This window comes from Suricata suricatta, chromosome 14 (genome assembly GCF_006229205.1).
Source record: "Suricata suricatta isolate VVHF042 chromosome 14, meerkat_22Aug2017_6uvM2_HiC, whole genome shotgun sequence".
In the NCBI taxonomy this organism is placed as follows: Eukaryota; Metazoa; Chordata; class Mammalia; order Carnivora; family Herpestidae; genus Suricata; species Suricata suricatta.
The window spans coordinates 76,344,548-76,363,943 of NC_043713.1; the positions used below are offsets into that span (position 1 = coordinate 76,344,548).

The 19,396-nt window shown below is 50.1% G+C and overlaps 1 protein-coding gene across 1 annotated transcript in view; it reads left to right on the plus strand.

Moving 5' to 3' along the window:
* NOS1 (nitric oxide synthase 1) overlaps positions 1–19,396 on the plus strand; it is an 83,676-nt gene that overhangs the window by 20,425 nt on the left and 43,855 nt on the right. Inside the window, exons 3-7 of the mRNA XM_029922768.1 lie at positions 8,448–8,576; positions 10,299–10,444; positions 12,212–12,374; positions 13,563–13,654; positions 16,609–16,750. Coding sequence (XP_029778628.1) covers positions 8,448–8,576; positions 10,299–10,444; positions 12,212–12,374; positions 13,563–13,654; positions 16,609–16,750 — 672 coding nt within the window. The remainder of the gene's footprint in view (positions 1–8,447; positions 8,577–10,298; positions 10,445–12,211; positions 12,375–13,562; positions 13,655–16,608; positions 16,751–19,396) is intronic.

The following is a 19,396-nucleotide window of genomic DNA, read 5'->3' on the forward strand; positions in this document are numbered from 1 at the left end:
CTCTCAAACAGGGGACAAAAACAGCCTCAACAAAGATACTTTCTGGAGACTTACAGGGGACGGAGTCGTCCTCAGGCCCCACCGGCAGCCAGATCCAAGCCTTGTGGACGCTGTGTTTCCCTCCACCCACGATGGCACCTGCCGGTGACCCTCAGCGTCTTGATACGTCACTTTGCTGTGAGACCAGCCTTCTGTGTCCTGCCACCCCAGGTGGTCAGAGCCAGGGAGGAGCCAGGAAGCGGGGCCTGAATTGATGGGGGTTTGGGTTCAGCCCTGCAGGAATTTCCACATATTTTTGCTGTTTGTTTTAATAGTGAGTATATTCAAAGCAAACCGTCGTGGCTGTTTCCAGGGGGACAATGATGTCAGGCTCGGGAATCGGTAACACCTCTCTGCGTGCTTCCTCATCGGGTCAAACCGTATTCATAGTCTTTTCCCAGAGAAGCCAAGATCGGTCAAAGTCCTTTTTCCTCCTCTTTGTGTAAACTGATAGTTCTCCAAGCAGATTCTTAGAGGTCAATAGAACCCCAACCCGCTTTCATTTTCTGAGGGTCCTGGGAGAGTTTAAAACATAATCACCAAGCTTGTGCATTTTAAGTATCTACCTTTAGCAAGTTAACGCTCTTACTAAACACGCACACACATGGTGCCAATGTAATAGAATGGGGTTAGGCCACAAGGTAATTACAGGGTTTCTTTTAAAGTTAATTCGGGGCGCCTGGGGGGCTCAGTCGGTTAAGCGTCCGACTTCAGCTCAGGTCATGATCTCGCATCCGTCGGTTCGAGCCCCGCGTCAGGCTTAGTGCTGACAGCTCTGAACCTGGAGCCTGCTTTGGGTTCTATGTCTCCCTCTCTCCCTACCCTCCCCTTGCTTGCTTGCTTGCTTGAGCTTGCTCACTCTCTCTCAAAAATAATAAACATGAAAATTAATTTGTAATGCCCAGATACATTTTGGTCTGGTAACGGGGTCAAGTGTAGAGTTGTCTGATGACATCTGCTTGCCTTGTAACACCAGTGTGACTTTAAGCATCTGCTCAGCAATGTAACCTAAAGACCCCTCACCTGCAGAGGCGCGGGTCTCTGGATCCAAGCTGCGAGGGCCTAACTCTGGGGCACCTCCTTTCTGTAATCCTCCTCCACAGAAAACAGACTGTTGAGTCAGGATGGAGGAGGGGGGTAGAGAATAAGTGATTTCAAGCTTCGGTGAAGTTATTATAAAGAATGAATCACTTTAGAAATGCTTTGAATGTACTACAAGCAAATTATACTCCAAGGTACTAAACACAGTTGGTTAAGTTTTTCTCTTTCTTTTCTTAATGTTTATTTTTGAGAGAGAGAGGGAGAGGAAGACAGAGGATCCCAAGCAGGCTCTGAGCTAGCAGCACAGATCCCGACACGGGACTCGAACCCACGAACTGGGAGATCATGCCCTGAGCCCAAGTCGGACGCTTAACCAACTGAGTCACCCAGGCACCCCAGTAAAGTTTTATAAGTAGCAATTTTTTTTCACCGTGCAGATGGGTAGGTACCTGCTGGTGTGTGGCCTGTGGTCCTGGGCCTGAGCTGCCACACCTCGTCACCGGGCTATCCCAGCTGCTGGGGGGAGGTGGTGCTCCATGAGGCTGCCGTGGGGGCATGGTGTGCGGCCTCGGGCCCCCCGGGTGGCTGGCCTGGTGCCCAGCTCAGCCCCAGGATGCTGCCCTCATTTTAGCACTGAGCGCGGTGGTTGCTGCAGGCCCAGGAGGGAGAAGCTGTCCCTGATGCTGACGGTCAGAGAGCAAGAAGCTGCAGGTTTGGGCTTTAGCTCCTGGATCCGTGCCTGGGGCTGTCTGAGAAAGCATGACACGCTGGGCGGTTTAAACACAGGAAGTGTTGTCTCCCGTTCTGGAGGCTGGAGAACTCCTGAAACCAAGGAGTTGGGAGGTCGGTTCCTTCCGAGGGCTGTGAGGGGGGAGTCCTCCTCAGGCCTCTCCCGTGGGCTTGGGGGTGGCCGTCGTTGTGTTTAAACATGTGTATGTGTCTGTCTGCCTGCTTCAAAATTCCCTCCTACCTTTATTTAAAGTTTATTTATTTTTGAGAGGGAGAGAGAGTAGGGGAGGGTCAGAGAGAGAGGGAGACACAGAATCTGAAGCAGGTTCCAGGCTCTGAGCTGTCAGCACAAAGCCCGATGTGGGGCTCGAACCCTTGGACTGTGAGATCATGACCCGAGCAGAAGTCAGATGCTCAACTGACTGAGCCCCCCAGGCGCCCTGAGATGTCCCCCTTTTCATAAGGGCACTGGCCATATTGGATTTGGGTCCCCCTGAATGACTTCATTTTAATGAAATTACCTCGTTAAGGACTCCACCTCTGGCCATAGTCTTTTTTATTTTTCTTTTCATTTTTTTAATGTTTCTTTATTCTGAGAGAAAGAAGGAGCATGAGCCGGGGAGGAACAGAGAGAGACGGGGAGAGAGAATCCCAAGCAGGCTCCGCACTGTCAGCACAGAGCCCAGCCTGGGCTGAATCTCACGACTGTCACGACCTGAGCCCCAATGGAGAGTCAGACACTTCACCGCCTGAGCCATCCGGGCCTTCCAGAGCCATTTTGCGAGGTGCTGGGGGCTTAGGACACCAGCATAGGAATACGGGAGGGATGCAGTTCGGCCCATAACAGTTTCTCAGATGCTGTGTCTCCCCTGGGCCTCTGTCCCTGCTGCCAAGCCCTTCCTTGGCCCCATCCCACTGGGAGGCTCCTGACTGTGCCGGCCTAGTTAGGGGAGGGCAAGGTGCATGGCCTCGGGCTCTAGATCTTCCAGATTCTGACGTTTCCTGTCTGTCTTCCTGCCTTCAGCCATCCCCCCATCTCCACCTTCCCATCACTTCCGCTCCTTACTCCCCAACCTCTGCTAGAAGGCTCCAGAAGGCTGGCCGGGCTCCCACTCACGAAGCACCTGCGAGTCAATGTTGACTCTGTCCCTGGTCTGCCCACCCTCTCACACCCCCGGGCTGTCTGTCCTGCTCTGGCACCCCATCTCCAGCTCCTCCCCCCACCCCTGCAGCTGCAGTTGTGTTCCACCCTCCTGGCTTCCCACCTGCACTGTGGCTCTCTCTGCCCTCACCCCTCCCCACTCCAGCCCTTGCAGTCATGCGTCCTAAACCGGAGCTTTGATAAGCTCTCCTCCTGCATCAGGCAACTTCCAGGGTCCCCATAGTCTACTTAGTCAAGACAAAAGCCTTTGGCTTGGCCTTCAAGGGACTCTACAATTTTGAAATGCATTTAGACCTGGCATTCCTCAGCTCGGGCTACTGTCAGTGAATACCACACAGTCGGGGGGCTTACAAGTAGAAAGTTATTTCTCATAGCTTCAGGGGGCTGGAAGGCAGAGGTCAGTCCCTTGGGTGAGAGATCCCTTCTTGGCTTGCAGATGGCCACCCTCGATGTGCCCTGAGTCTGAGTGCGTGCACAGAGAGAGGAAAAGGCCACCGATCCTATCAGATTAGGTCCCACTCTCTTGGCCTCTTTTAACCGTAATTGCTTCCTCAAGGTCCTGTCCCCTCCTAGGGTCCCATGGGGAGTCGGGGCTTTCACGTATGAATTCAGGAGGGACACAGTCCAGTCCGTCACAGACATCGTGTGTTCATAGAACACACACTGTGTTCTGGACACTGGTCTAGGGGTTAGAGACAGAGCCAAGTGGACAGTGGGTAGACGGAAAACTGTATCTGTATCTAAATATCTGTCTAAGGCATAGAGATGTAGATATGTATGCATTCACCCGCGGAAACTATACACTCAAATTGCAGGCACTGATAAGAGCCTTGAAGAAAAATAAAGCGTGATAAGGGAACAGAGAAGGGGTGGGGCACTGTTTTAAAAGGCATCAGGAGAGATCTCTAATGCAGTGGCGTTTAAGCAGATGGACACTGACGTAAAATAACTTGAGCATTCAACCGCTGGAATTCGATTCTTTGGATCAAGAGTTGGCAGACTTTTCTGTAAAAGAAAAGGTAGGAAATATTTTTGGCTTTTGTGGGCTGTGGGATCTACCTGGTCTCCATCACAACTGCCCCTGTTCTGCTGCTGCATCACAAAAGCCTCCATGGACAATATAGAAACAAATGAGTGTGGCCCTGTGCCAATAAAACTTTATTCATGAACGCTGAAATTTGAATTTCGTATACCTTGTATGTGTCACGAAACATTACTCTTCTTTTGATAGTTTTATTCAAGAGGCTAAAAATGGGAAAACATTCTTAGTTTATGGGCTGTGTAAAAACGTGCAATGGACCAGGTTTGGCCGGCGGGCTGCAGAGTGCAAACCCCCCCATATATGACCGTATGAGGCTTCTCCCTCCCAGTTGTGGGATGAGAGTCGGGACCCCTGTGGGGCTGAGAACACAAGTCCCTGGCACACAGCAGGTGCTTGATATGTTTTTTTGTTGCTGTTATTGTTGTTAAGTAGTTCATGCCCAGCATGGAGCCCAACACAGGGCTTGAACTCATACCCCTGAGATCAAGACCTGAGCTGAGCCAAAGAGTCTGATGCTCAACTGACTGAGCCACCCAGGCTCTCCTCAATATGTATTTTTTTAAGAAGAAAGAGGAGGGAGGGAGGGAGCAGAACAAAACAGGGTGCAGTTAATTGTCCCACTTCAGCCCAGATCATGATCTCACGGTTTATGAGTTTGAGCCCCATGTCGGGCTCTGACAGCTCAGAGCCTGGAGGCTGCTTTGGATCCTGTGTCTTCCTCTCTGTCTCTGCTCTTCTCTTGCTCATGCTGTCTCTCTGTCTCTCAAAAACAAATAAACTTAAAAAAAATTTTTTAAGAAGGAAACGGGGGTCAGGATGCCTCCAAAGCTGAATTCCTAGCTCAGGGCCCCTAGGCTGATACCACTCACTTCACTGTCTCCTGCTGGGCTGCAAATCCATTGCCTATTATTTCCTCAGGCCCCTGCAGGCCCCGCAAGCAAAAGGGTGTTGACGCAGCTTTGGAAATGCCCACAAGTTTGGAGCCTCCTGTCTGTTTTCAGGGTCAAGCATCCGGGGCAGTGCCCCTTGCTCCCAGAGCCCACCAAGACCTAGCCGGTGTCTCCCACCACCTGAAAAACTTCCACTAACCACCCCCCCAGAAGCAAATCCAGAAAAGGACACGTGTACCCACAGCCCTAAGCCCACTTGTGCCCTGTCCCTCGCTTAATAACTCACAAGTGCCACTAATGTGCATTTTTAGCGAGAACATCTCAGTGCCCACTCAGAAAAGTCATTTGCGTCCCCCATGCAGGGCCCCTGACTGCTATATTAATCTCCCCATTTGTCCCCTCCTGAGTCATCTAATATTACTGCTGGCTAATTAAAACATCAAAGCCCCAAGTACAGCAGCCCTGCCAGAGGGCTCCCAACGCCTGGTTTCAAGGGTGTAGTTCAACACAGCCCAGGGCGGAGCGAGGCAAGGCTCACACCCAGGGCCCCCAGCTTCTGGGCCCAAAATGACCAACCCTCATGCATCTGGAACCTCCACAGGTGGTCTTTTTCATTATGCCTGTTACCTTGCTACTTCCACACCCTCAGACCCTGCCCCTGAGGGCTCCTGGCTGTCCCCCCGCTCAGCCGTACCCGTGCTCCCCACCGTGTGCCCTCACACCCCCTCTGTGGGTCCTAGCCTGACCCCAGTGCCAGCCCTGCATCTCTGCATCCCCCGTCTGGGACTCCAGCTACCCCTCAGCCTCTAGGACGTCCCTAGGGATGGTCAAGAGCGTGTGTAAACTGGCTGAGTGAGGTCGGTATTTAGGGAAGATGGCCGAGATGCCTCCCACAGGGGCAAGGTCAGATGTTTTTGGTTCTCGTGGACGCTGAGGAATTTGTCACCACAGAGTCTTGCCGTCACCTGCGTGTCTGCTGGAAGAGACAGTCATGGAGACAGAATCTTAAACAAGTGTTGAGGCTGTCTGGCCAGGCCTGCAAAGAAAATGGAGCCATTTGTATGCGGCCCCGGATGCACTAGGAGTAGCGGATCGTAACGCCAGGAGCAAGACGTGAGGGCTAACAGTTAGGAGGTGATTGCATTCATCCGGGGAGAGATGGAGTTGGCCTGGCCGGGGTGCTCCCCAGGTAGCTGGGAAGACAGAGGAGGATGTGGATCCTAGAGCTGTGTGGAAGCAAAGATGGTGGGCCCTGGGGAGGCACTGGATGTGGGGGATACAGAGGAGGGTGTCCAGGGCAGCCCCCGCTGTGGCTTGCACAGAGGGGCGGGCAGGGATGCCCAGCACTGAGATGGGAACCACTGGGGACGACCAGGTCTGGCCGCAGCAGGGGGTGTGGAAAGTGACGCGGCATGGCACTTCCACATGCTCTCTGCCATCTCTCGCATGGTTCTGGAGATATGCCGTTCACCTACCCTCTGTTCCCCAGATTCCAGCATGGCGGCTCAGATGCGTTAGCACAGACCTGCTCTGTTCTGCGGGCCAGAGAGGTGGCTGTGACAGGCCCCTCACCTCAGGACCTTTGCATAAGCACTTCTTTCTGCCCACAAGACCTTGCTCTTCTTTCTTTGCCAGATTAATACCTATTGTCCTGCAGGTCTCCAGACCTGTTAGAAGTCAGTTAGAAGTCAGACGCTCTGGGTTAGGTACCCCTTCTGCGTGTTCCCACGGCGCCCTACACACAGCCCACATCCCATGCTATGGTGGCCATTGCATTTGGTTTTAATGACTCGGAAACTGTCATCCCTCCCCGACCCCCACATTGCACAATGAACTCCATGAGGGCAGAGATCACATTTGTCTAGTTTGTCACCGTAGCCCTGGCCCTTGCTACCTTGCTTGGAACATAGGAGATACTCAATAAACACATGTTGAATGAATCAATGAATCAGTGAATGAGTTATGCATAATGGCCAAGACACGGGAGAGTCTGCAGTTAAGGGCATGGTTTGAAAGACTGCCAGGATATGACTCCTGGTTCCAGTTTACTAGCTGTGTGATCTCGGACAACTTAGTGAACCTCTCTGTGTCTCAGTTTCCTAATCTGTAAAATGGGCATGATAAGATTTTGGTTGGCACATAGTGAGTGCTTATCGAATGCCAGTTTTCAGTAGTAGTCCTTCAGCATACTCTGATTTCTTTCCTGGACTTAGTCCAGTTAATCCTAATTTACAGCTTCCTCACCAGCCTGAGTCCCTCCAAGCCAAGGAGATGACGATTCGGGCTCCTTTCTGACGTCATCTCCTTGACCTAACCATACTCACACACTCCGGCCACGCTGGCCTCCTCGCTGGACCTTTGAACTTAACAAGCTCATCTCTACCTCAGGACCTTTGCACTTGCCTTTCTCACCTCCACTTAGTCATCACTATACATCCTTACAACCAACTGATATTAAATCATTTGTGTGTTTGGTTTACTTATAATTTGTCTCCATTTCTCTGACAATAATGTCCCCGAAGGGCCTGGGCACTTTCTGTCTTGTTCAGTACAATGTCCCCAGTGCCTAACAGTGTGTACCTCATAATAGGTCCTCAATAAATACGAGTCGAGCGTGTGAATGCCCTGCCGCAAGGTCACTACGCAGTGCTCCGTTCTCTGGTATGAATGTCACTCCACACTGGCTTGTCTTCTCACTTCTCTCACTCAGCTGTCACGTCAATGTGTGCCTGCTGTCTCTCCCTGACAGTTGCTGACTGACTGAGGTTTGTCTGATGCAAAAGCAGGAAGACAATTTCTCAGAAACACCCAAGACAGAATGTGATCATTGTTAATGAGGTCTCAAAAGGATGGGCCAACAGTGTCAGCCCAGGACGTCTCCGCCACCACCTAGCAGGCAATTTGTTTATAGAAGTGAAGACAAATGGGGGACTGAAGGTGTTCAGGACGGAGGGAGCCGTCAGTGCAAAGGCCCTGAGGCAGGGACACACTGGGCATTTTTGAGAGGCAGAAACCTGAAGTTTGGAGGAAATATTCATGCTTCAGAACTATCTGATTGAATCTTTTCTGTTTTCCCAGTACTCACCAGAAATAGCGCATTTGGGCTGGAGCAGGAAAGTGCAGAAATCCAAGTAACTTGACCTAGCTTCAGATGTGATTCCTCAGGCCTGAAAGCCAGTACCATTCAGAGAGGCTGACGGTGTCCCTTGCTCACTTACTCATTCAACAAACATTCACTGAGTCCCTGCCATGTGCTAAGACCTGTGTTAGACACCAGAGAGGCCACCTTTGAGTCCCTGACCCCTCCCCCCAGAACAGAATCCCAAAGGCTTTTTCACAGTGCCTCCTTCTTCGTCGGCGGAGGGACCAGGTTCCCAGCCACCTTGCACGTGTCACCCTGGGAGACCCAAGTCCTTCTCTCAGTGCAGACACTTGGTGACTCCGGCAGACTCTAAGAAGACCAACTCTTCTCCCTGTCTGCATGGACAGTTTTTGAGTACGCTCCGGACCCTGTCTAACGCTCCACCTCCAATCTCCCCTGCAGCCTCCTGCCTCGGGGAAACAGTCTCCTACAAAGAATGGCAGCCCCTCCAAGTGCCCCCGCTTCCTCAAGGTCAAGAACTGGGAGACCGACGTGGTTCTCACCGATACCCTGCACCTCAAGAGCACATTGGTGAGTATCCCAGCAGAGCGTGGACCAACCTGGCCACATTTGGACTTGGATAAGACCCTGCTGTTGGGGACAGCCCCGTGCATCGCCCCTGGCCCATACACATGAGATGTTGTAACCCCCCTGAAGTTATGACCACACCAGAAATGTCTCGAGATATTTCTCGGTGTCCCCTGGGTAGGAAGCCCCTCCCATTTGAGAAGCATGGGCAGGTACTTACTCATTCATGGAAATACTTTTTTTTTAATTTAAAAGTTTTACTTATTTTTGAGAGAGAGAGAGAGCATGAGCGGGGGAGGGTCAGAGAGAGAGGGAGACACAGAATCTGAAGACAGACTCTAGGCTCTGAGCTAGCTGTCAGCACAGAGCCTGACATGGGGCTCGAACCCACCAACCGTGAGATCATGACCTGAGCCAAAGTCATACGCTTGACTGACTGAGTCACCCAGGTGACCCAATACTTTCTTTTCTAATTATTTTAATATTTTTATTTATTTTTGAAAAAGAGAGAGAGAGACACAGTGTGAGTGGAAGAGGAGCAGAGAGAGAGGGAGACAGAATGCGAAGCAGGCTCCAGGCTCTGAGCTGTCAGCACAGAGCCTGACACAGGGTTCGAACTCATGAACCACCAGATCATGACCGGAGCCAAAGTTGGACAGTCAACTGACTGAACCACCCAGGCCCCCCAGAAATACTTTTTATCTGTGTCCCTTGACCCTGAAAGAATCTAAGCAGAATTTCTGGTTCTGAACACATTTTCTTTATCTCTCACAGTCTGACCACTGACAGAGTCTTGAGCAAGCCCTTCTTTGCTTTAACAGAGTTTCTGCTAAACTTTTATATGACATTTTTAACAGTCAGCAAATCACCATATTGGTTTACATTTTTGTTGAAAATGAGCCTCTTAGAAGAACAGTGTATTGGTGAGCTATCGCCATGTAACAAATTTCCCCAACACTCAGTGGCTTAAAACAGCTACTACTTATTTTGCAAAAGTCCAGAGACTGGCTCAGTGGTCCTGCTGGTCTCAGTTGGTCTCAAGCATCTGCAGTCATCCGAGGGGTCAGCTCAGGGTGGGCTGGTTTAGACGGCCTTGGCTGTGATCACTCACCTCTGTTTCATGTGGTTGCTCATTCTCCATCCAGCAAGCTCAGCTGGCCTGGTTCACATGGAGGTTGCGAGGTTTTCAGAGAAAATGAGCAAAAGCATGCAAGACCTCTTTAGGCCTAGGCATGGGATGGGCACGGCATCACCTCTGCCGTTTTCTATTGGCCAAAACCAGCTCACATTCAGGGGAGAGGGTATGGGTTCCACTTCTCAATGACAGTTGCTGCAAAGGCACATTGCAAAGGGCATGGATACAGGGAGGGGGGGAATTGGGGCGACTTTCTTGCAATCAGCCACACTAGTAGTTCTTCCTTGATGAACATGGGATCAAAAAATATTTGAGGATTCAGTACCAGTGAGTCTGACTCCCAGGGAGGGCCAGTCAGAAAGCCCCTCTGCCCCTAGCGGAGTAGAGCAAACACTTTCAGAACCTCGGAACGCCGCCCGTCATTCCCTACCAGGCCTGATGACCCACATGCCACAATGATTCGAAGCTGGCACTTAAGCAAGCCCATTGGGAATGAACGGCCAAGTCAACTCCACCACAAATGTCAGGTGCGTGTCCCCAGCCCGGCGTGTGCCCACACGTGGTAGCCCAAATCTCTCTTTTCCCTCCAGGAAACGGGATGCACCGAACACATCTGCATGGGCTCCATCATGCTCCCCTCCCAGCAAACACGAAGGCCGGAGGATGTCCGCACAGAAGAACAGCTCTTCCCTCTCGCCAAAGAGTTCATTGATCAGTACTACTCATCAATTAAAAGGCAAGTGTATGTTGAGTCCGGGGACCCAGGACGAGTTCCCAGGTACCAGGGACAAACACTCAGCTCCAATCCTGTGGATGGTTGAACCAAGCATAAGGGCTCTGCCCACCATACACGTGCTGGTTGAAAGCTAGTGGCCCAAGGGCCACATCCGGCCTCCATTAATATCTTTGTTTGGCCTGCATAGTGTTGCTTAAATCTGTAATATTTGTACAAAGGGAACGAGTTAGCCCTCGGCTCATTTGTGGGAACGAAGTTTGCAAATAACTGTGCAAAAGGCACAAAGGATAAGTTTGTAGAAGAATGCATTCAGGGTAGCATCGTTTCTATAAGCTTTTGAAACATACAGAATCATACTGTGTGATTTAGGGAATATATACGCATGTGACAAACAAATGGAGAAAACCACGTGACACCTCCAGGAAGAAAGTGGGTTATACTGGGAAACTCTTGGGGTGCTGGTGTGGCTCAGTCGGTTAAGCGTCCAACTTCGGCTCAGGTCATGATCTCACAGTTTGTGAGTTTGAGCCCCACATTGGGCTGTGTTCTGACAGCTCAGAACCTGGAGCCTGCTTCTGATTCTGTGTCTCCCTCTCTCTCTCTCTGCCCCTTCCCTACTCATGCTCTGTCTGTCTCTCAATAATAAAAAAAATGTGAAAAAAAAATTTTAGTGATGGAAAAATAGTCTCCAAGGAATTATATTACCATTTCTCTTTTATTATTTTTTAAAAAGTTTTATTTATTTACATAATCTCTCCACCCAACATGGGGCTCGAACTCACGACCCCGATATTAAGGGTTATATGCTCCTCTGACTGAGCCAGCCAGGTGCCCTTATTTATTATTTCTCAGGGTTGGGAATTCATCATAGTGTTCTCAATGCCTTTTTATAAAGCCCCAAATTTTTCATAATAATTTTTTTCAGCTTTCTCTACTTGAATTCCTTGTCATCATTTAGAAATGAGAAGAGTTCTCTTTAAAAGTCAGATTCCCAGGGGTGCCTAACTGGCTCAGTTGGTGGAGTCTGCGACTCTTAATCTTGGGTTGTGAGTTTGAGCCCCATATTGGGTGAAGAGATTACTTTAAAATAAAATCCTTAAAAATAAATAAATAAAGGGGCGCCTGGGCAGTTCAGTCAGTTAAGCATCTGACTTTGGCTCAGGTCATGATCTCACAGTTCGTGAATTTGAGCCCCACATTGGGCTCTGTGCTGACAGCTCAGAGCCTGGAGCCTGCTTGGGATTCTCTCTCTCTCTCTCTCTCTCTCTCTCTCTCTCTCTGTGTGTGTGTGTGTGTGTGTGTGTGTGTGCCCTTCTCCAGCTATGCTTTCTCTCAAAAATAAATAAAGAAACATTTAATAAATAAATAAATATAAATTCAGATTTCCAGTTTCTCTTGAAAGGAGACCTTTGGTTTTATGTTTGTTTTTGTTTTTTTTAATCAAATTTTATTTGTTTGGTTTTTTGTTTGTTTGGAATAGAATTTCATGATTCATCACTTACATATAACACCAGGGCTCTTTCCGTGAAAGGAGACCTTTGAGCTAGGCACGGGCTGCCCTGTTGGCCACAGTCTCCACCCAGTCAGTTCAGTCGCTGTGGGCCTTTGTGGTCACTGGAGTTTGCAGTTGCTTACGCTTGAATACTGTATCCACATATCAACCCACACTTGTGGCAGCTCTGGCCTCCCGGAATGGCTCGCTCCTTCCACCGACCCCTAACTCGGGAGAGAAGCTGACACTCCCATGTCCCTTCCCTCCTCACTCAGATCTGGCTCCAAAGCCCACATGGAGAGGCTGGAAGAGGTGAACAAAGAGATTGAAACCACCGGCACCTACCAGCTCAAAGACACGGAGCTCATCTACGGGGCCAAGCATGCCTGGCGGAACGCCTCCCGCTGCGTGGGCAGGATCCAGTGGTCCAAGCTGCAGGTAGGCGGGGAGGCTCTTTGAGGGGTGGGGAGGAGGGAAGGAGCCATATGGAGGGCCTGTTCTCACCAAGGCCACCTGGCAGGTGTGGCAAAATCTCAGATGGTGGTCACGGGGTCTCAGATTCTCAGATGAGGACTCAATCTGCTGCATAGTCATGTCTCACTTAGCCAACATGCTGGGTTGATTTTTCTAATGTTTATTTTTATTTTGAAAGAAAGTATGAGTGGGGGAGGGGCAGAGAGAGAGAGAATCCCAAGCAAGCTCTGCATTGTTGGCACAGAGCCCGACGTGGGGCTCGATCTCATGAACTGTGAGATCATGCCCTGAGCCAAAATCAAGAGGCAGACACTCAACCAACTGAGCCACCCAGGCGCCCCAACACAGTGGTTTTTTTTTAAGGAACTTGCACATGTCTTGGTAAATGTATGTTCTCCAGTTTATCACAGACCCCACCACTCTTGTATTCCACCTACTATCTTTGTGTATTTATATTATCCACCTACTCCCTGAAAGCATTAGATTCTGTGTCCCCTGGTATGATTTCTGCCCCACTGGGGAATAGTTTGAAGTCAGAAGTAAATTAATTATCAAGGCCAGGGGCAGGGGGGGGAGTTGTTTGATTTTTGTTTGTTTTGTTTTTAAATCCTTCATCTCTAGTATCCTAGCAGAAAACACCTGCAGCACACAAGTCTTCTTTCTGCTCATCACCCCTTTTTAAAAAAAAATTTTAATGTTTTTTTATTTTTGAGAGAGAGAGAAATAGTATGAGCAGGGGAGGGGCAGAGAGAGAGGGAGGTACAGAATCTGAGGCAGGCTCCTGGCTCTCAGCTGTCAGCACAGAGCCCGACACGGGGCTCGAACCCATGAACCCTGAGATCATGACCTGAGCCGAAGTCAAACGCTCAACCAACTGAGCCACCCAGGTGCCCCTCTGCTCATCACCCCTTAACCGCATTCACCTACACACCAGGCCTGCCTTCAGGGGATTTTTCCTGGTTTGACTGACCGTGGTTATTAGGATAGGAAAAAGAAACCATGAAACCCAGCCCAGATCGTGTTAGTGGGGCACCCGCTACCCTAGTGGGGCAGGGGGGTGCAGGCTCCGGGCTCTCATCCCCGTGGGAAGCCTGCCCGGGGAGCCACGGAGGGAAGGAGGAGGCGCCCGTTCTCACCGCGTGTCCTTCACAGGTGTTCGATGCCCGTGACTGCACCACGGCCCACGGGATGTTCAACTACATCTGCAACCACATCAAGTATGCCACCAACAAAGGGAACCTCAGGTGAGCCCACTGGCTCCAGGGAGGGGAGTCCGATGTCCCCAGAGCATTGACCCTTGGGTGTGGAGTTGGCCCACCCGCCGAGGAAATGCTCCCCCTCTCCTCTTGGGGAGACGTGCACGCTGGGAGAGGCAGCCTGGCTTCTTTGTTCCACCTGCCACGTCCTGTCTCTTCCGGGAGAAACAGACTCTTGCGTGGCTTGCAAAGCTCTCCCACCAAAACCCCGTTCACCCCTCACAGTTCCCTGTCACCCGTGGAGCGGGCAGGAAGGGGTGTTTCCCATGTCCAGGACTAGGAAAGTCCCATTGCCAATGGTGACATGCTTTTACCAGCTCTTGCCCTTTTGCCTGGAGCTGCCTCAGGATTTCCCTGGATTTAAAAGACAATTTCGCTTCCTGTTGCTGTGGGCACTGCTCCTTCAGGTTCTGCCAAGCAAGCCACACCTTGGATTCCTCTTGCCCCAAAGAACAAGCCCAGGGAGGAAGCGAAGGCAGGGAGGCACCGATGTGAGCCGCTGGCTTCCACACTGGCCAGTGGCAGCTGGAAGGTGGCAGCTGGAAGGCGACAGCTGGGGCCCCGCAGCCCGGCCGTTAGACTTGTTACTCCTGTGCGATCAGTCGTGCCCGGCATCTGGTCCCAGCTGCTGAGGACCAGCCCCGGGGTGGGGCCGTGTGGGCCACTGCAGGGATATTCCCACAAGCCCCCGTAGTGGCTTGTTTGTATCCAGCATGGGTTTTCTTGGATGTGTCCCTTCTTTGAGAAGGAAACGGTGACCTAACTGAGCCTGGCCATAGAGAGAGGGCCTGTCACGTAAGCCCAGAGCCTGCTCCGTGAATTAGTATTTAGATCTTTTCCTGAAAGACCTCACCCCTCAGAGAACATCAAGGGGTCAAGCTCTCAGCCCTCAAGGATCTTATGGGCTGTTCTAGTAGTTTCCAGATGGTGCTATTGCAAGGCAGAATCAGGATGGGGGGACCACCACAAGCCAGGCGGTACACCTCCACTGTTTTCCATTATCGGTTGAGGGTCTTTCTGAGGTCTTCTATTAAAGAAAATATTCAGCTGATTCCTTTTTTTTTTTTACACTTTTTTAAAAATTTTACTTTAGAGAGAGAGCACAAGTCAAGAGGGGTAGAGAAAAGAGAGAGAGAGAGAGAGAGAGAGAGAAGTCCAAGCAGACTCTATGTTCAGCATGGAGCCTGATGGAGGGCTCAATCCCACAACCGTGAGACCATGACCCGAGCGGAAATCAAGAATCAGACGCTTAACTGACTGAGCGATCCAGGCACCCCATTTTTTTCACAAGTTTTTTAAAAAATGTTTAATGTTTATGTATTTTTGAGACAGAGAGAGAGAATGTGCAAGGTGGGAGAGGGGCAGAGAGAGGAAAACAGAGGATCTCTCTACTGTCAGCACAGAGCCCGACGCAGGGCTCGAACACACGAACTACTAGATCTTGACCTGAGCCAAAGTCAGATGCTTAACCGATTGAGCCACCCAGGCGCCCCTGCAAGTTTCAAGACACAAATCCGGACATGATAAGAAGACCATAAGAGAAAATATGCCATATATAGAAATCGTTGAAACATAACTGAGGAGGGCAGGCAAAGGAGAAGGGAGAGATAGAGAGAGATGGAATTTAAGTGGAGCAGAGCATTCGACCTGCCGTTCAGTGACATCGTGTTCAGGAGACAGAAGCGTGTTCTGTTTCTTCTGTTGGTCTCAGTTCCGCACACAGAGTAAGCATTCCACCCACCGTGTGCGATTCTGGTGTTTCTAAACATGCTTTTTAAATATATATATTACACAAACGCCCTGTATCTGGTGCTCAACCAAAGAAACGGCAATGTGTTTTACGGCTGGAGGGAACACTGACAGTTTGACTCATTTGCTGTTCATCTCCAATATGGCACCTTCGCTACAAGACAGTTAAGAGCCTACGGCCCTATGTGACTTCCACCTTCAGTCCCCGTTCCAGACTCAGCCCCAGGAACGGTGCAGCATTTAGTGCAATACTGTCTTGTGCACACAGTAAGATTTACATGGGCTCAGAAAGAAGGTGGTCCTGGGAACAGACAAGACAGAGGATGCTTTGTGAAGGAGGTGAATCTGAGTCTCACCTTGAACTAGGGAACATGACAGCAGAGAGGGATTCCAAGCCAAGATGGGTAGCCGGGCAAAGCTCCAGGGGCAGAGTATGTGTAGGAGAGGATCTGGAAGCAACAGGTTGGACCTACGCTGTGATCCTCACACTGACGCGAGCCAGGGCAGGTGTCCCCACAGCCTGGGATCGAGTCCCCTGATGGGGCTGTTGAGTCAGGATGGCAAGAACCCCCGGGATGAAATAATGCTGAAATCACATCGTAAAGAAATCGTTCTCCTTTCAGTTGCTTTCAGTCCTTCTGATGATCCCAGAGACAGAATCTCAATTTGGTGCTGAGACACCACTAACCCCTAACACTGCTGACGTCCCCTTTAGTGGAGCGAGCTGGGTTCCAGCTCCTTCCGCAAAGATTTCTTGTTAGTCCTGTGTGTGTAGTCTTTGGTATGTTTCGGCAGAGGGGTGCCAGGAAGTAAGGGTGGGGCTAAGAGAGCATGAGTGGAAGTTGGAAGCAGTGGGGTTCACTTTTCAAGGGGGGAGAAGGGTCCCCCGTTGTCTCTGCAGAGACTCCCGGTGCCAGAGAACCCCGGAAAACTGGCCTGAGTCAGGAGTGTTAAAGGCTCCAGTTGGAGCAGGTGTCTTCTGCTCTTAAGCGAGCTGGCACGGGGCCTCCCAGACCCCACCCTTCCTCAGAGCAGTGGTCCCATGGAGGGACAGGCCATGGTCCCTCCGTTCCAACAGCGGCTCCATGGGCCTGTGGGGACCTTGGCACAGAGGCGATCCACCTGGAGCCTCAGCTGGTGGCTCACAAGGTGCAAGCCTTGCCCCGACCCCCGTCTCCCTCTCTCCGCCACAGATCCGCCATCACCATATTCCCACAGAGGACCGACGGCAAGCACGACTTCCGAGTCTGGAACTCTCAGCTCATCCGCTATGCCGGCTACAAGCAGCCCGATGGCTCCATCCTGGGGGACCCGGCCAATGTGGAATTCACAGAGGTGTGTGCCTCCCACCCCGCCCGGGCCCCCAAACTATCTTTATCCATGGCCTTTTCTTCTTTTAGTGTGACCGCCATAGAGAAAGCACCCAGTGGAGTACCGTTTACTCCTCCCCAGACGTCCTGCTCCTCCTGGCTGCCCCCAGTCCACCTGGTTCCCTTACAGCTGGTTGTTTGGTCATTTTCATCCATTACCTCACCCCACCCTCATGGTGATCCTCGCCCGACCCTGTTGTCCCATTTTACAGATGAGTAGACTGAGCCTCCCCATGGCCAAATGAGTTATCCAAGGCTACTAAATGGTGCTACTAGAAGCACCATCCAAGCCTCCTGCCTTGCACCAGCAGGAGAGAGAGACAATGCCATGCGGTGCCATCTGGCATTCTCCGTCTCTGAACTGGGTAATACGGCAGACTCGTGTCATTCATTCCTCTGTCACTGCAGAAGTTCTACCTACCCACCCCTTGTTTGATGGGCTTGTCTCTGCATGGTACAGCCAGTTTCTGGCAGCCCAAGTCAATTCATAAAAGGCACCAGAAGGGACCACCTCAGGGTCTCAGTCTGTTGAGCATCCGACCTTGACTCAGATCATGATCTCCTGGCTCCTGAGTTCAAGCCCTGCGTTGGGCTCTGTGCTGGCAGCTCAGAGCCTGAACCCTGCTTCAGCTTCTGTGTCTTCCTCTTTCTCTGCCCCTCCCCTGCTCATGCTCTGTCTCTCTCTCTCTCTCAAAATATATTTTAAAAAATAATAACAAAAAAAAAGCCACCAGGAAAACAAACAGCACCCTCTCCCTATTCGGTGGTGATGCAGACAGGTAGGAAAGGTAAGTCATGGTGGCTTCCAGCACCTGTGCCCACAGGAGGCACCACAGGCAGACCCAGGTCTAGAATGGTCTCAGGCACCAGCCCGGCACCTCTTTTCCTATCACCCACTCATCCCCCGCCAAGGTTCATCTCCGTTCTTCCCTCACACCCCAACCCCAGTACCTTCCTCAGGACCCAGCTGGTGAGCCCAAGTCCTGCACCACCCCCTCCCTGCCGACTTCATTTGCATGCGGCTTTTCTTATTAAAATGAGAAGAAGGGGCTGTAACCAGGGCGACCAGGAGTTGCACCTGTGCCTTTTTAGCCTCTGCCAGACTCCGGCTCCACTTGGCTGGGTCCTAGCTAACTGCATAGTTGGCTGACCTTGGCTTGGTGGCCACCAGAACATCAACGCCGCAGCCTCTCCCCTTCTGTCTCCAGAACCCTCGCTGACAGCACATGCTCGCCTAAGCCCCTCATTCCATGCTCCCTCTTTCCACTAACACAGCAGAAAGGATCACCCCAAACATAACCACATGACTATATCTTTCGAAACCCTCTCGCTCTGCACTGTCCAGTGCGGCAGCCACTGGCCACGTGCGGCCGGTGAGCACGGGAAATGTGATGAGTCCAAACTGAGGTGCATCGTAGGTGTAAACACACCGGGTCTCAGAGGCTGAGAGCAAAACAGAGAGTGGGAACTACCTCATTAATAATTTTTAGCTCAATTACATATTGAAATAACATTGCAAATAATGGTAGGCTAATCTAATATATTTATTAATAATTAATATACCTATTGAGTAAATAAATGTATTAAATGTATGTTAATGTTAAATATAGTAATATTAATAACATGTTTAATAATGTATCATTAACAAATTAATGATTAATACACTTAATTATATGTTATACAGTATATATTTGATACATTTGTTGGATAAATATATTACATACCTTTAATGTCAAATATATTAATATACTGATAGCAACGCTTTATTTAATATAATATTAATAAATTAATGTTACTATAATAAATAATATAATTATGATGATTAGTAACTATTGAATAATTAAATAGTGTTGAAACTTTTGAAACTGTTGAAATATTATTAAAATGAATATACTATTTAAATTATTTTACCTGATTTTTGTTTGGGCTTTTGTCTAAATTTTCAAATTTAGAAAAATTTGTTAGTTGCCAATGTGGCTTGCCTGCTTTATATTTTGATTAGACAGCTGCTCTCACAGATGCATTTATGCACAGATTCGGATGATTCTGCCCTCATCAACTATGGTAGATTTTCTTTATCTCCCAGGGTGCTCGATGCAGACAGTTCCAGAGCGAGTTACGTAGCACATGCCAGACCCGGTGCTCAAGGGCGTTATAGATGCAGCGATCAGCAAAAAACTATCGATAGAACTCCCCTATGACCCAGCAACAGCACTGCTAGGGATTTACCCAAGGGATACAGAAGTGCCGACGCATAGAGGCACATGTACCCCAATGTTCACAGTGGCACTTTCTACACTAGCCAAATCATGGAAAGAGCTTAAATGTCCTTCACCTGATGAGTGGATCAAGAAGATGTGGTATATATACACAATGGAGTACTACATGGCAATGAGAAAGAATGAAATCTGGCCATTTGTAGGAAAGTGGATGGACCTCGAGGGTGTCCTGCTGAGTGAAATAAGTCAGACAGAGAAGGACAGATACCATATGTTTGCACTCATAGGTTTAACAGGAGACCAGGAGAAACCTAATGGAGGACCATGGGGAGGGGAAGGGGGAAAGAGAGTTGGGGAGAGAGAGGGACACAAATCATGAGAGACTACTGAAT